Raw genomic sequence first — 15,977 nt, 5'->3', positions numbered from 1 at the left:
CGCTCTTCCCGCGCCGTAGACTGCCCGCTGCGCACCTCGCTCGGCGTCGACGCGTCTTCCCTCTCTCTCCTCTCGACCGCACTCGACGCGTCTCGACTCGACCTCGGCGTCCCTCCGTCGCGCTCTCTCCCTTCGCACCGCCGTCTCGCGAGCCGCCCCGCGCGTCCACCGAGCGAGCGCACGCAAGACTCGACAGGCCAGCTCGACGTCCACTGCCGCGCCCAACGCGCGCAACCCCCGCCGACCCGCGCGCACGCACCCCGCCGTCCGCGCCTTCCCCTCTGAGCCGGCCCTCGCTCCCCTCCCCTCCCCTCCCGCCTCGCGCCGCCCAGCAGGCTCCCTTCCCTCTCCGCGACACTCGCGAGATCCGAGCGACACGCACGCAGGTGAGCTCGCGTTCTCGCTCGGTCGCGCAGACTGCGCTGGCGCGAGAGAGGCGCGGCAGGACGGGCGGGGTCGTGCGCTGCCTTTGCCTCCTCCTGAGCTCGACGCAGGGCGCCGCGACGGCTCAGGGTGGGATCACGGGATGCTACACGTGCTGTGCGGGCCGCGCAGGGCCGCACGGTGCGGGACGAGCGAGGGATGAACCGCTCCCCACCACCACCGAACGCGGCGGACGCGGCGAGGGTCCGAGTGCGCGCAGCTTGCCGATCGCGCCGTCCGACGGCGGCGCGAGCTGTTACGATGCTCGTGCACGCGCGGAGGCAGGGCGGGAGGCGCGCGCCAGGCTGCTTTGAACGGACGGAGGCGCATGGCAGACCGGACATCCCTCGGCTCGCACCGAGACCTGCCTGAACAGCCGTACTGATCCGTCCCTTCCCTCGTACTTCCTGTGCAGGAGCAGTACTGCGTGAGCAGCTCAAGTCTCAAGAGCGAGATGGCGACCCCCTCGGCCGCGTTCCCCTACTCGCCCACACCTCAATCACCGCCCTCCTTCCCCTCCGCCGCGTCCTCCTCCTCTCTATCCGCTTCCGCAGACGCGTCAGTAGCAGCTCCCGCCCCGGAGCGCCGCTCGTCGCAGAAGCGCGCCTCGGCCGCCGTAGCGCCCCCTCGAGCGCGCTACCCGTCCCCGCCGCTCGCGACGACCGCCCCTGCACCTTCGAGCGGACGCGCGGCACTCGTCGCCCAGCCGCAGGCGTACGACCCGAGCCTGGTCATCCCGCCGTTCAACCCGCACAAGCGGCGCTCGGCGGGCACCACTTTGGCTAGCGGTGAAGCCTCATCCTCCTCGTCGCGCCGCACGTCGGCAACCGCAGCGCAGGCGTACCCGAGCCCGCCTGTAGCGCAGTACGCTCCGTCGCCGCAGATCCCGCAGGCGCAGCAGCAGCAGAGGCCCGTGTCGGTCATGCCCGGGTACCCGGGCGCGGCGTCGTCGTCGTCGTCGAGCCAGGCGTTCCACCACCAGCAGCAGCAGCAGGCGTATGCAGCGCAGTATGCTGCGCTCGCCCAGCAGCAGCAGCAGCAGCAGCAACAGGCTGGCGGGTCCGTCTCTTCGCGCGTGCGTCAGTCGGTCGGGTACCTCCCCTCTCCGACCCCCTCTTCCAGCGCCGGCGGCAGCGCGACGTCGCCCTTCGCGGGCCAAGGCCCGTACCCGCACCTGTACACGCCGCACCCGATGCCGAAGCAAAAGGTGTACTTTGGGCCGTACATACTCCTCCAGACGCTCGGCGAGGGCGAGTTTGGCAAGGTCAAGCTCGGCGTGCACGGCGAGCGCTGGGGAGAGGACGTCGCGATCAAGTTGATCAAGAGGGGGAATGTCGACACGGTGCAGCGCGGGGAGAAGGTCCGGAGGGAGATCGAGGTGCTCAAGGTGCGCTCGTCGCTGCGACTGCCTTTTCCCTGTCCTCTTGGCGCCCTCGCATTGGGCGCAGACCGACTGACGGTTTTCGTCTCGCTCTGAATGCGCACAGCTTGTTCGCCATCCGAACATTGTCCGCCTGTACGACGTGATCGAGACGGAGAAGTACATTGGGATCGTCATCGAGTACGCGTCCGGTGCGTCTCGCTTGTCTCCCTCTTCCCGCTCTCTCGTATGCTTTCTGCGAGCGGCGGGATAGAGTTGGTTTGACAAACTAACGCTGAGCTTTCGCGTCTGCGCAGGCGGCGAGCTGTTCGACCACATCCTCGCGCACCGGTACCTCAAAGAGCGGGACGCGTCGCGGCTCTTTGCGCAGCTCATCTCGGGCGTCGCGTATCTGCACGCCAAGGGCGTCGTGCACCGCGACCTCAAGCTCGAGAACCTCCTCCTCGACCGCAACCGCAACGTCATTATCACCGACTTTGGCTTCGCAAACCGGTTCCGCGACGCCAACGTCGACCTCATGGCGACGTCGTGCGGCTCGCCGTGCTACGCCGCGCCCGAGCTCGTCGTGCAGGACGGCAAGTACGTCGGGACGGCCGTCGACGTGTGGTCGTGCGGTGTCATCCTCTACGCCATGCTCGCGGGGTACCTCCCGTACGACGACGACCCTGCCAACCCCGAGGGCGACAACATCAACCTGCTGTACAAGTACATCCTCAACACGCCCCTGACGTTCCCGAGCTGGATCACGGACGAGCCGCGCGACCTCCTCCTCATGATGCTCGTGCCCGACCCGGCGCAGCGCTGCACCATCGCCGACGTGACGCGCCACCCGTGGCTCAAGCGCTACGAGTCGGCCTTTGTCAAGTCGGTCGATGAGCTCGAGTACTATGCGCAGGAGATGGAGCGCCACAAGCGCCAGGCGCTCGAGGCCCAGCGCCAGTGGCTCATCCAGCAGCAGCACCAGCAGCAGCTCGCCGCGCAGGGGCTCCTCGCGCCGAGCATGACGCGCAGCCAGACGGCGACGAGCTCGATGGGCCAGCCGCAGCAACTGCAGCAGCAGGCGCCGCTCTTCCGCACGGGCGCGCCCGCCGCCGCGCAGCTCGCCATGTCGGCCGGCCCGAGCGCCGCGTCGGTGCAGCAGCAGCGCCACCGCTCGGCGATGGTCACGTCGGCGAGCTCGGCCGCCGTCTCGGCCCCGCTGCTCCAGCACGGCTTCGAGCACTACTCGATGGCCGCGCCCTCGCCCGTCGTCCCCGCCGTTGCACCCACCGTAGCCCCAACCCAGCCCGTCCACGCCGTCTCGTCCCCGCTCGCACAGGCGCAGGGCACCTCCGCCGCGCAGATCTCGGACGTGGCGCCCGTCTCGCCCCGCTCGCGGACCGGCTCGACCGCCTCGCGCCGTTCGTCGACAGCCGCCTCGGGCGCAGGCGCAGCCGCGTCGGCGAATCCGAACCGGCGCTCGGGCGCATACACGCCCGCCTCGCCGTCGCCGTCGTCGCCGGACCTCGCCTACGCGAGCGCCGGACCCTTCTCGTTCGCCGCGGCGTCGTCCGTCCCGATGGCTCCGTCGCTCTCTGCGCCCGCCGCGCCGTCGGGCCCGCGCGCGGGTGAGGACAGCGTCATGCGCGACCGCACGCCGCCGCTCCTCGCGCCGTCGGTGCTGGCCGCGGCGCGGGCGGGCGCGCTCGAGCAGGACGCGCGGATCGAGGCAGAGGCGCAGCGCAGGCGCAGGGCGCAGCACCGCGCGACGGTGCAGGTCGAGTACGACGGTGGCGCGGGTGCGGCGCAGGCTGCTGGGCAGATGCAGACGCAGGTGCAGACGAGAAGGAAGGGCGCGAGCAAGGAGCCTGGGCTGCCGACTGCCGTCGAGGGGCAGGCGGTCGAGGGCCTCGGAATTGCGACGGCAGAGGTGGTGGAGTCGCAGGAGGAGCCGCAGCAGCAGCCGGCGCGGCTCGATGTGCCGTCCCCCTCGCAGGCGAGGGGCGCGCCCAGCCCGGTGCCGAGTTTGGGCGCCGTCAGCGTCACGACGACGACCGAGACGGCGCCAGGCGAAGACGTCGTCATGCAGTCAGTCGACGAGGAGGAGAAGGCGCCTGTTGCGGAAGAGGCTGCGCCTCGCCCGTCGACACCTCCGCCTGCGCCGCCTGTTCCCTTCCCCGCCGCCGTCTCACCTACCTCCGCCACTCCTGCTGTCGTGCCCGAGCCGGCGCTCACGGGTACGCCGCGCAAGCGCAAGAGCTCGGGCTCGCCCGTGCCGTCGATCCAGCCCGAGCCGGTTCCCGCGCTCCCGCCTGCTCCGAGCGAGAAGGAGCCCGGTCCGCCGCAGCCGCAGAAGCCCAAGACGAGCACGAGCAGCCAGGCTTCGGCGCATCAGCAGCCGGCGCGGCCGCCCTCGGCCGCGTCGTCGGCCAGTCGCCACCGCCACGCTCTCTCTGCCGACCGCTTCTCGCTCCGATCGCTACTCGGCGCGTCGACTCCGCCTTCTGACCGCGCCGGGCGTCCCGCTGCTCCGCCAGCATCGACCCTCCCGCCGCCGCCGCCCGTCCCGCAGAAGGACGCACCGCTTGACGAGGTGACGAATCGCCGCAAGTCGACGCGGCGGCAGAAGGCGCTCAGCTTGCAGCCGTTCCGACACAGCACGCGCTCCAAGCTGCCCGACGGCGCGCGCGCGAACATCGAGAGCTCGCTTGCGGCATCGGCGAGCCGCGGGCGCCCGACTACCGCGACGGCGCAGGGCGAGATGCTCCCACCTCTCCCGCAGCAGCGGCAGCAGCACCGGGTGGCGAGCTCGGCGGGCTTGCCGCACTCAGCGAGCTCGAAGCGCCTCTCGACCGACCTCGAGGCCAACTGGCAGCCGTCGTCGGCCGGCCCGACCCCCTCGGGCAAGGCCAAGGCCGTCATGGACTGGTTCCGCCGCCGCAGCACGCGCAACGACTCGGCGAGCGGGAGCGCGAGCAGCAGCGTCGCGCACACGCCCACACTGCCGCCGATCCAGACCGAGTTCGACCAGCGCCGCCCGCAGCAGAAGCAGCCGGAGCAGGCGACGATCGAGCAGCCGGCATCGAGCAACACGAGCATGGTCGATGGAACCCGCACGCCGGTTCTGCCGGCCCAGGAGGCGCCGGCTCCCGCAGTTGTCGTCTCGCAGCCCGTCGCGGCGCAATCGAGCGAACAGCAGCAAAAGCAGCAGGCATCGCCGCACGTCGACTCGGCATCGTCTTCTCGCGCCGCGTCCAACTCGCACAGCCAGTTCAGTCACCGGACTGCATCCACCATGGCCTCGAGCGTCTCGGCGGCGCCGACCCCCGCCACGCAGCAGGTCCCGGCGCCCGCAGCGTTCGTCGCGAGCAAGCTCCGGTTCCACCAGGGAGCGCTCGACAAGAATGCCGTCACGTACCGCGCACCAGACGATGTCATCGCCGACCTCAAGGTCGCGCTGTGGAACATGGGCGTCGACATGGTCATGGAGGGCGAGTACAGTGAGTGCTTCCTGTCATGCAGGTCCCTGGAGCGAGGCTGACCACGCCTGTCGCCCGCAGAGCTCAAGTGCGTGCGCAAGAGCCGCAAGAAGGCTCTCGCCGCCTCGACGTCTTCGAGCACGGGATCGCACTTTGCTGGCTCGGGCCCGCTCGAGCGCCGCAGCAGCGGTCTCGGCTCGCCCTCGCTGCCACAGTCGCCGTCGATGGCGTTCCGCGGGCTGTTCGGGCGGGGCAAGCATGGCGGCGGCGGCGCGCCCGACTCGCCCGACCCGCTCTCGTCCCCAATGACGGCGTCGGTGTCGCAGTTCTCGATGCTGTCGCTCGGGTCGCCGCAGCCGCAGCCGACGTACGACGACCAGCACTCATCTCATGATGCGGGCGACGAAGTGCGCTTCGTCGTCGAGCTGACGCGCCTGCGGAACCTCGACTCGCTCTACTGCGTCGACGTCAAGCGCATGAAGGGCGGGCCGTTCTCCTTCAAGGCTGTCTACGACCGCCTCATCTCGTCGCTCGACCTTGGACCCGCCGTTTGACCCCCCTCCACCCCTACCCGTCTGCATTGTGCCTCGTTCACACCAAGTCTCTGCCCCTGTCCTGTCCTCACTGCTCTATGTCCTCTATCACCGCCTCCTGACTATTTGCCATACGTCCCCGTCCTTGCACTCTGCACGTTCTCCCTTTCGTTCACCCCGCCTGCAGTCGATCTATTCGTCAGTCACTCCTCGCAAATCTCTCACTGCATCGGGGTCTTCTGAACGTCGCATGACAGTGGAGCAAGCACCTTGCACAGGAAGCGGAAGCGGCGGTGATGCCTCAGCGCAGAAAGAGCAGGAAGCGAGTGCAGGAACAGCAGGGAGAGCAGGCCGAGTACGAAGAGCAGGAAGAGCGGGACAGCAGGGACCGAAGAGACCAGCAGAAAATCTCTGCCAGGCTCTCGAGATCATAGCATGGGACTTCAATCGCGTCTCGCGCTTCTTCGTCCCCGCCCCGCAACTCCTACGACGGGCCCGTGGGACCGACCGTCACCTCACCCTCTTCCTTTCGCCACTCAAACCCCGCCAACCTCCGCCGTAGTTCGTCCCGGCGCGCCCGCAGCTGCTCCACATATGCCGCCCGCGTCTGTTGCGCGCAGTCGGCAGCAGCGGGGACGGGCGGTGCGGCCTCGACCAGGAGGCGCTGGGTGCGCGTCTGCGCCTCGAAGGACTCGATGTCGGTCGAGCTGTACAGTGCGAGCTCGATTTCCGGCTCGGGCGCTGCGAGGGTGGCGTGGCGCCGAGACGGGCGGGTGGGAGAGGTGCCGAGTCGCTCTTGGCGGATGCGATGAGGGGCAAGAGGAGGAGGCGGTGGGGTGGGACCATGGGACGGCGAGCGAGCTGGACGAGGTGAGGAGCGGGGTGATGCGGAGGAGTTGCTGGCTGGGGGGCTGGAAGAGCGGGATGACGGAGCGTAGTGCGCGTCGGGCATGCAGGTGCATGAGGGTATCCATGCAGCAGGTGCCAGGCGATCCGACGGCTCGGAGCTGGAAGTCGTCGTATCTTGGTTGCCGTTTACTGGAGGCGTATGAGGGGAACCTGAGACTGGTGTGTCGGAGGTGAGGGATGGAGCTGAGCGACGGTTCAAGTCCCGAGCGTCTTCCCCGGGCGCAGACCCGCGTTGTCGGCTCGTTGGGTGTACGAACGCGGCCCCGTGGTCCCCGCATATATCAGCGAGGTCGCTCAAGCATCGTTCGGATGCCTTGACCCGCAGCTTGCCCTCCAAGGGTTCCAAGGCTGTTCGAGTCTGTCCCGGCCTCGCTGCGATGTCCTCGTCATGATCCAGCGCCACCCTGGCCGCTAGTGCTCTTTGGAGCACCTCAAGCGTGCTCCTCCTTGCCGGACTGGCAGGTTCCTCTTCGCTCGCACGATGGCAAGGTTTATGAACGCGACGGCGGCGCGGGGAGAGAGGCGAGATGGGCGGCGGAGGGGAGCGCCAGCGTTCAGAGGCGATGAGGGACACGAACGAGGAAGGGTTGGTGGGCGAGGCTGGTGGGTCTAGGTCAGACGCGCCATCGAAAGGCGGGCGCTGAGCGGGGAGTGGAGCCCGGCGAGGCGAGGGTGTTCGGGGTGGCTGCGGCGGCGCCACGTGAGAGCGAGTCGGACGCAGTGGTCGCGGCGCGAAGAGGGTCGTAGACGAGTGAGGCGCGATCGTGGGAACTGCACGAGAGGGCGGTGAGGGGGTCGGACGAAGCGGCGGTGCAGCCCGGCTTGTCGTCTTTGCCCAGACTTGATGCCGTCCTGCTCCAAGCCGCTCGGGAAACTCGAAAGCGATGCGGCCGAAAGCGTGCGCGATGCAAAGGATTGCCTCTGCAATCTTGGCGACCTCCTCCTCGGCGCCATCGACGACCGAATCCACGTCAACGCCGTCTGCGCGCCAGGTCCAGCCTCTCACGAAGACATCGTGACTCCTCCTGAGACCCTCGAAGACCTCGGTGATGGCTCGCAAGAGGACCTGCACAATTCTGCGACGGTGCGAGCGGTCTTGGCTCGCCCTCCATGCATCGGGCACATCGAGCAAGCGGGTCCCGAGCAGGTTCTCGAAGATGCTGAGGAGCAACGTCGGAGTAGCGAGCACGAGCTTCGGCAGCGGCGGCAAGGCGAGCGTCTCGAGCAGGGCGTTGAACGGGACGGCGAGAGTCTGCGAGGGAGGCTCTGCTGGGAAGGTGGTCAAGCGGCGTCTGTGGCAGAGACCGGTACCATGATCAACGTACCAGCACGCGCAGCTTCGGACAAGGTGAATCTGGTCGTCTGGCGACGGAAGGGTGCCAGCATTCGGGCCGTCGCGATGCGATGGCGAGGGGTGGGCAGCGATCTGACCTCGGCGGGCAAAGTAGGCGCTGCTGTCGTGCCCAGTGCCGCAGACTCCGTCAAGCAGGAGCATGACGGGGAGAGCGAGGGCCCGCGGGGGGATCGCAAGCGCTGATGACCGGTGTCGCCTCTCGCGTCATCCGAGGGGACCGTCGGAAGAGTGGTGGTCACTTAGCAGAATTTCAAGCACTCTGTGACCAGCCTGGCTGCTCCCGGCGCTGCGAGGGGTGGGCGCGGCGGGTGCTCTGCTCCACATCGGACTTTCGTCACCGAACCGACGCAACCGCTTCGACTCCTGCTTCCGCCTCCCCCGCACCGCTGTGCTTCCAGGACGTGCACACACTCACTCACTCCACACACACGCCGCTCTCGAACGCTGTGCGGCCCGTCCTCTTTCCTGCCCCCGCCCTCGCGTTCTCACTCCGCCTCGCACCTGGCACCGCCCGCAGCACATCATGGCCACCCACCTCCCCAAAATGGCCCCGCCGCTCGTCCCGCGCAGCCGACACGACGTCTACGACGAGATCAGCCCCGTCCACGCCCTCGCAGACTCGGCAAAGATCCTCGCCGTCCTCATCACCGGTTCTGGGCGCGGCGTCGGGCGCTCGCAGGCCATCGCGTTTGCCCAGGCAGGGGCGAAGAAGATGGTTCTGACGAGCAGGAGTAAGGACGAGCTCGAGGAGGTCAAGCAGCGGGTCGAGGAGGTCAGCAAGGAGACAGAGGTGGTCGTCCACACGGCCGACTTGACCGACGAGAAGAGCGTCGACGAGCTCTTCGAGGCCGCTGGAGAGATTGACGGTGCGTCCCGCGGCTCCTGCGCGATCCAGGCTCGCCGCTGACTTCGCAGGTCGCACCCAGTCCTGATCAACAACGCGGGCTACCTCGAGCCCTGCGTCTCCATCCGCGAGTCGAACCCTGTCGACTGGACCCGCTCGGTCGACATCAACATCAAGGGCACCTACCTCGCGACACGCGCTTTCCTCCGCTCGGGCGACAAGTTTGGGCGCCTCGACCCGACCAAGCTGCGCGTCCCCGAGCACGAGCGCAAGCCCGTCCTCACTGTCATCAACACGAGCTCGGTCGGCTCGGCGGGCACGCGGCCAGGGTTCTCGGGGTACCAGCCGGCCAAGTCGTTCGTGAACCGCTTCACCGAGTTCCTCCATTTTGAGGAGCCGCTCGTCCGCACCTTTGCCCTCCACCCGTGCGTCTCTCGCGGTGTCTTGAGCACTGGGAACGGTGCTGACTTGCGTTGCTAACAGCGGCGGCATCATGACCAAGCTCGCGAAGGACTCGATGCCGCCCGACACGCATAGCATGCTCGTCGACACGCCTGAGCTTGCCGGCGGCTTTGCTCTCTGTACGTTGCTTCGCCGAAGACGAACTTCACGAACGCTTCGAGACGCCGTACCGGCTGTGAGCTAGGTTGGACCTGTCGCTCACGCACCCTCCTCCTCCTCGCGCACAGGGCTCGCGACGCAGCTCAAGACCGACTTCCTCCGCGGCCGCTACGTCTCGGCCAACTGGGACGTGACCGACCTGATGAACAAGTCGCAGCAGATCATCGACGAGAACTTGCTGTGGACCCGCGTCACGGGCCAGGAGCAGGTCATGCCCAAGGGGACGCACGTGTACCTCGGTTAGGGAGGCGTGAAGGCCGGTGAGCTGAAGAAGTGTGAATAGACAGCGCAATAGCAGTACTCGCAATCTTTGTCGACGTTTGTGAGCCGTGATGTGCGCGGTTGCGAGGCGAGATGAGCGTGCGCTCGCCATTCCACGCTCTCCGCTTCCGCTTCCGTCAAGCTCGGCGGCTGGAAACAGCACAACAGGGGCTGAAACGGTCAAGAATACATACGCCTGCAGGCGAGATCTGCGTCCCTGGCGCGCTGAGCAGGGCGGGACGAGGCTGCCGAGGGCCTCGACCTCGTCGCGCGGGACGATCGCCCGAGATGGACTTCCGCGCGAGGTCCCGTGCGGGCGCTCGTCCCCAGCTGGTTCCTTCTGCTCTGCCTCTGCCGATTGTGCTGTGGTGACCCCTGCCACTAAACCTTGCTGCTGCAGCCAAGCCACGCGCGAGCGGAATCTCCGCTCGACCGTGTGACCTTCTCAAGCCGGCGCCTGCTGCTTCCCGCTCGCTCTCCTCGCTCTTCTTCCCGGCTTTCCTGCGCCACACTCGCACGTCCTCGGCAGCCTCACCCGCCTGGACATCCCGCTCGCGCTCCTCCGGTACCATACCTCGCCCTCTCCCGCCTTCCGCACCCGCAAGCATGCGCTTCCTCTCGAGCCTCGTCGTCGCCATCTCGGCTCTCTACGCCTCGGCTGCTCCGGCGTACGACCTCGCTAATGCGACGACGACAACGCTGGCCGAGCGCGACCTGCTCGAGCGCGCGCCCGGCGTGATCACGACGTGCAAGAACAGGGGCGAGTTTGCCCTCACTTTCGACGACGGGTGCGCTTTCAGTTCTTCTTGAGGGGGGCGGAAGACTTCAGCGACTACTGTGGGGGAGGCGCGAGTCGAGCGCAGAGCAGCGGAACTGACCTCGTAAATCACCTCGTCTTCACGGTCCTGCCCCTCCTCGTCCACCACGCCCTACCTGAACGCAGGCCGTATTGGGGCAACAAGCCGGCCAAGACACTCAGCGACAACGGCGGCCGAGGGACGTTCTTCCTCAACGGCAACAACTGGGGCTGCATCTACGACAGGGCCGACCAGATCATCGCGGCGTACAAGGCGGGCCACACGATCGGCTCGCACACCTGGAGTCGTGCGTCCCCTCCGCGCCTCCCATTCGCACTCGAAACTGACGTGTATCGAGCGACCAGACCCCGACATCGCCAAGCTGTCCGAGGCGCAGCTCCACAAGCAGCTCGATCTCGTCGAGGGCGCGTTCAAGAAGATCCTCGGGATCAAGCCGCGCCTGTTCCGCCCGCCGTACGGCTCGTACAACGACCGCGCGCTCAGGGTCCTGCAGCAGCGCGGCTACACGGTCGTCAACTGGAACTTTGACAGCGGCGACACGGCGGGCAAGAGCGCGAGCCAGATCATCTCGGCGTACAACAAGGTCGCGTACCCGAACCCGTACATCGCGCTCAACCACGAGGTGTGAAGCTCGTCTTTCTCCTGCAAGCCCGTGCTGACCGCCTCTTGCCTCCCCTCTCGCAGACCAAGAGCGTCACGGTCGACCAGGTGATCCCCAAGGTCGTCCCGATGCTCAAGGCCAAGGGCTACAAGCTCGTCACGGTCGACAAGTGCCTCGGCATCTCGCCGTACCAGTCCGTCGGCGCCGCGGGCAAGCGCGACAAGACGTGGACTTGCTCGGGCACGCTCGCGCCCGGCCAGGCCTGATTCTGCGTTTCTCCTGCCGCCCTGCCGTTCTCTGAGGTCGCAGGGCCCGCGGTGCTGTACCTTCCTTTCCTTTGACACGCTTTCGCATCCGCATAGACAATCCTCAGCAAGCCCTCTCTCTTTCCCTGTCCTAGCTTGCTTGCCCTTCTTTCGCTCCTTCTCATGTGCCGTGTTCCTTCATTCGTTTTGCATCGGGATCTCCTTTTGGTCACTTTATGCGTGATATGTTCGAGAGGTGCGAGAGGTGGAGCGCGATGAGGTACAGCATGTTCACAACCTCCCGGTGCGGGGACGGATCGACCAACCCTGTTACAGCACAAACACCCTGAACGACCGGGCAGTCTACAGCTTGCTCTCCCGCTCGGCGCCGTCCGCACTCCTCCCGTTGAGCCTCCTCCCGCGCTCGAGGATTGGACGGATGTACTCGCGGTAAAGCCGCTCCTGCTCGGCCTTGTCGCCGATGTTGAGCTGTTCGTCCGCCTGCGCCTTCGAGAGCATCGCTTCGTACACGCCGCCCGAGTGAAGTCCCGCCTGCGCGAACGTGTCAAAGTTGGGTTAGCGCGAGAATGGAGGTGAGCAGGGAAGCGGAGAGAGACACGCACGACGGAATCGAGCTCCCAGTCCGAGAAGCCGAACGCGTCCGTGAGGCCGACCAGCTCGGGCAGGAGCTCGCGCGCCAGCTGGTCGAGCGCGAGGCGCAGCTGCTCGAGCGGCGAGTCGGCGACAGAGCGCCCGAGCTTGGCGAGAGACGGCGGTGCGGGCGGTGCGAGGATGCCAAACTCGAGGAGCGACGGGAGCGCGCAGGAAACGCGATGGAGGAGGAACTGTGCGAGTCAGGCGGTCAGCGGAAAACCCCTTCACTCTCATCCGGAGAAGCGATTGACCAGGGAGGAGACGCACAAACGTGACCACCTTCTTCAGCACCTCCCCCTCCGCCGCGCCGACACCCTCCTTGAGCACGCCGCCCTCCTGCAGCAGCGCCTCGCCCATCCTCGCCGCAATGAACGCCTCGACCGTCGCCGCGCTCACTTCGACGCACTCCCAGCTGAGCTCGCCAAACTTGCGGCCCGAGTCGAGCTGCGCGGCGAGGCGCGCGACGCAGAGTGCGGCGCGGAGCGAGAGGAGGCGCTGCAGGTAGGCGAGGTCGAGCCAGCCGTCGGCCGAGGAGGGCGGCGCGAGGGGCAACGAGGACGCGCTCGCGAGAGAGGCGAGGTAGGCGGTCGAAGGCGTGAGACGCGCGCGCGCGTCGGCGGGATTCGCTGCCGAGAGGAAGGCGCGGAAGGACTTGAGCGCAGCGCGTGCGACTTGGAGGTTGAGGATGCTGTGGAGGGCATCCGGTTAAGGTGGTCTACAGCCGCACGCGGCAAGTGATGGTCAGGACGCACTAATTGTCGCCCTCGTACGTTGCGCTAGGCAGCTCGGTCGCAAAGATTCGTCCGACTCCGCTGCTCGCTAGGAAGCCGTGACCGCCCATCGCGCGGCGGACAACCTCTGTCCCGTCAACCACGCCCGACGAAACGTACGTCTTGAGGCCCGAAGAGACGGCGTGCGTCTCTGCGAGTAGCGCGGTGTCGCCCGAAGCGAGCTGGGCCGACATCGAGTGATAGAGATTGGCCATGTCCTTGCCCATGGTCATGAAGACGATGCAATTGGCGAGCTGCGGAATGACCCGCATGTAGACGGCCGGGTACGTGATGACCTGCTTCTCGATGCCGTGCTGCGGCTCGCCCGGCTTGAGCTCGGGATCGGCGAACTGGCGACGCATGTGCAGGTAGCGGATGGACATGGTGACAGCTGCGGCCAAGCGAATCAGTACAGCTCTCTCTGAGATCACAGCAGGTAGAGCGGACCTTTGGCAAGACGCCAACTCAGGTTGCCGATCATCTGGCTGCGAATGAAGATCATACCGCCGTAGCTCAGCTTCCATACGAGCGAGCGTCAGTCGGTGTCCCGGTCTGCCCCAACTTCGCCTGAGACGCACCTTGGCATGCGGTGGCTTGATGTATCGGCCTTCGTCTACGGGGTCGACCTGGGCGAAGCGTGAGAGCATGTGCGAGCGAGGCACGCGGACGTGGTTGAATCGGGCCCAGCCGTTGTCGACCGAGGCCATTGCGCCGTGTACCTTCGGGCCAATCTCGCCAGCTTGTATGCCGGGCATGAGCGAGTGATCCTTGCCCGAGCGTACTGGTTGCCTCGAGCGTCAGGACATGGCGCAACGTAAAGCTTGGGTGGGGGCGAACGCACGCTGGACGATGAAGAGATGCGGGCCGTAGTCCTTGCCACCGAGCATCAGCCTCGCCTGGACGACGCCATGTGTGCTCAGTATGCCGAGAGCGCCGATCCACCTATCGAGGCGGTAAGCGACAGGAACGGCTGCGGACGGCTCGTTGACCACGCACCATTTTGTCGCGCTCACGGTTGGCGAGTGCAGCACGAACTCGTCGGTGGAAGCATTGTAGGTAGCGGTAGTCTCAAGCTCTGTCAAACAGCTTCGTCGGTCAGTAGCAATCCCCAGAAGTGAGGAGGCAATGGAATTGACTCACGCTGGACATTCGAGCCGTGCCCGAGCTCCGTCTGCGCCAGCGAGTCAGCAAGCACTCGTATGCGTTCGAAGGCGTTCGAGCCCGTACCTGTAAGTAACAGCCAAGGATCTCATGATTGTAGCAGCGGGGCAGCCATTCCTCCTGCTGCTCGTCGCTGCCCTGCGACTGGATCACCGGCGTGAAAGCAATCTCGTGCAAGTTGAGTCCCATAGGGGTGTCTGACGCGAAGAGCGCCTCGAGGTACTCGATGTAGTCGAGGTCGTGCTTGTCGACCACCTCGAAGAGCGCCTTGGCGAGGTGGAGCCCGCGCTCGATCTGCTGCGCGCGGGACTGATACGGCGAGGCACCCTTGTCAAAGTTGGGGTTCTGCTCGAGGATCTCGGTGATGCGACGGCGCATGGCCGGGTCCTTTGACCCGTTGAGCAGGACGCGGTGCAGGGCATCAGGGTCGAAGGAAGCGCGCGCTCGCGCGACTTGGATATCCAGTGTGGACTGCGGTGGCATAGCGGGTGAACAGCGCAAGAATAAGGGAGCTCAGAACGTGCGAGGTGGGGCAAGGAAGCGATCCGGCGACCTTACGGTGCCGGGGCCAAGACGGCGAGGTGAGTCCAGCGAGGAGCTACGAGCTAGTTTCCTTGCTCGGAATAGAAAGAAAGCAGACCGGCAGTAACTGCGCCCTCTTCTCGGGCCGAGCGGCAGCGCGTGAAGGAGCAAGAACCGAGGGACGAACGCAGACCAGCGACGAAGCGCAGATCGATGCGGATCGTTCGCAAGGCATGCAAGAGTATCGGACGGCTTCACCACAGCCTTCGTAGCTGCACAAGAGGCAGGGACGGCAGTGGCTGAGGTCGAGAGCGGAGTCGTCGAGAACGAGCAAGTCGTCCTCCGCCCAACGCACCCGTTCCCGCCCAGTGTAAGTCTGGAAGTTCCTGTGAGACCTCTATGCGACTCGCCAGACCGTCGTCGTGCCCACTGCCCGCACTGCGGCCAGTCTCGACTTCATCGCTTCGCAACTTCTCCGGGTCCCGTTACTCGCTCGCACGGGACAGGGGAACTACAGGACATGCACGGACGCACAGAGACTGACTCTCCGTGCCTGCCTTGTCGCTACTTGCCTTCCGCGTGGTGTTGTCGCCTCGCCATCTCCGTCTTCCCTCGTCCGACTTTCCGCTTTGCACCGCCGCATTCTCCAGCATGTCGTCCCTCTTTGGCAACCGCACCGCCCTCTCGGCAGACGAGGCTCGTGCCAAGGCTGCCCAGATCAAGCAGGAGGTCGAGCAGCAGCTCGGTGCGTTCCTCGCGAGCACTTTCGCATCTTCCTGCCGAGCTGACCATGACTCTCGCCTGCAGCGCTTGCGAACGCGCAGGAGCTCATCAACGTGCGTTGAGCCTTGCGGATTTCGCTGATTCGGCTGGCGGAAAACATGGCGCGGCGAGAAACGTCCCGCTGACCAGATTGCCTCGCTTGTGCAACCCTTCACACGAGCAGAAGATGAACGAGAAGTGGTGCGTTACACCGCCTCGCCTTTCACGCAACGCAAGAAGCGCCGTGCTGACAGGTTCCTCCCTCTCCTCTTTCGCCCTCGTTCCCGCCGTCGTGCAAATCGCTTGCTCCTGCCGCACGTCCCCAGCTTCACCGCCTGCATCACCAAGCCCGGCGCAGCCCTCGCACCCAACGACGAGGCCTGCCTGATGCGCTGCACCGACCGCTTCCTCGAGGTGCGCCCATCCCGCTCGTCGCCTCTTCTCGACGCATTCGCTGACCTCCTTGCGAGACGCGCCAGGCGTTCAACCTTATCTCGGCCAAGTACGTCCAGCGCGTGCAGCGCGAGCGGGAATCGTCGTCGGGTGCGGCGCTTCTCCAATAGATGCGGAGCCGTGCTATGAGAGGTGAAGGAGGGAGGAGGAGGGAAAACGGGCTGTATCGCTCCGACATGAATCGTACATATGGCAACTCGCACACCA

At 66.5% G+C, this 15,977-nt stretch overlaps 5 protein-coding genes across 5 annotated transcripts; 4 read left to right on the top strand and 1 right to left on the bottom strand.

The window, feature by feature from the left end:
• Positions 1–877: 877 nt before the first annotated feature.
• Positions 878–5,816, top strand: JCM10292_002993 (uncharacterized protein; the record flags this gene model as incomplete). Its single annotated transcript, XM_076650425.1, has 4 exons — positions 878–1,810; positions 1,911–1,995; positions 2,101–5,283; positions 5,344–5,816. The coding sequence occupies 4 exons, from the start codon at positions 878–880 to the stop codon at positions 5,814–5,816; spliced, it is 4,674 nt and encodes a 1,557-aa protein (XP_076504068.1).
• A 2,765-nt stretch (positions 5,817–8,581) lies between these two features.
• JCM10292_002992 (SDR family oxidoreductase) lies at positions 8,582–9,767 on the top strand (the record flags this gene model as incomplete). The annotated part of the gene is made up of 4 exons (XM_076650424.1): positions 8,582–8,924; positions 8,985–9,327; positions 9,386–9,483; positions 9,592–9,767. The coding sequence occupies 4 exons, from the start codon at positions 8,582–8,584 to the stop codon at positions 9,765–9,767; spliced, it is 960 nt and encodes a 319-aa protein (XP_076504067.1).
• Positions 9,768–10,390: 623 nt separating this feature from the next.
• On the top strand, positions 10,391–11,469 carry JCM10292_002991 (chitin deacetylase; the record flags this gene model as incomplete). The annotated part of the gene is made up of 4 exons (XM_076650423.1): positions 10,391–10,572; positions 10,728–10,888; positions 10,947–11,224; positions 11,287–11,469. The coding sequence occupies 4 exons, from the start codon at positions 10,391–10,393 to the stop codon at positions 11,467–11,469; spliced, it is 804 nt and encodes a 267-aa protein (XP_076504066.1).
• Positions 11,470–11,811: 342 nt separating this feature from the next.
• On the bottom strand, positions 11,812–14,516 carry JCM10292_002990 (uncharacterized protein; the record flags this gene model as incomplete). Its single annotated transcript, XM_076650422.1, has 10 exons — positions 11,812–12,000; positions 12,072–12,293; positions 12,370–12,790; positions 12,855–13,263; positions 13,320–13,389; positions 13,451–13,653; positions 13,714–13,814; positions 13,869–13,947; positions 14,013–14,043; positions 14,100–14,516. The coding sequence occupies 10 exons, from the start codon at positions 14,514–14,516 to the stop codon at positions 11,812–11,814; spliced, it is 2,142 nt and encodes a 713-aa protein (XP_076504065.1).
• Positions 14,517–15,206: 690 nt separating this feature from the next.
• TIM13 (protein translocase subunit TIM13) lies at positions 15,207–15,880 on the top strand (the record flags this gene model as incomplete). The annotated part of the gene is made up of 5 exons (XM_076650421.1): positions 15,207–15,300; positions 15,363–15,391; positions 15,502–15,518; positions 15,644–15,731; positions 15,797–15,880. 5 exons carry the CDS (start codon positions 15,207–15,209, stop codon positions 15,878–15,880), a joined length of 312 nt encoding a protein of 103 aa, XP_076504064.1.
• Between the last annotated feature and the right edge of the window lie 97 nt (positions 15,881–15,977).

This window comes from Rhodotorula paludigena (assembly GCF_050403205.1).
Source record: "Rhodotorula paludigena JCM10292 DNA, Rt_paludigena_JCM10292v1_ctg35, whole genome shotgun sequence".
NCBI classification, from domain to species: domain Eukaryota; kingdom Fungi; phylum Basidiomycota; class Microbotryomycetes; order Sporidiobolales; family Sporidiobolaceae; genus Rhodotorula; species Rhodotorula paludigena.
The sequence above is the reverse complement of the archived record's forward strand: the minus strand, read 5'-3'. Positions and strand labels throughout refer to the sequence as shown.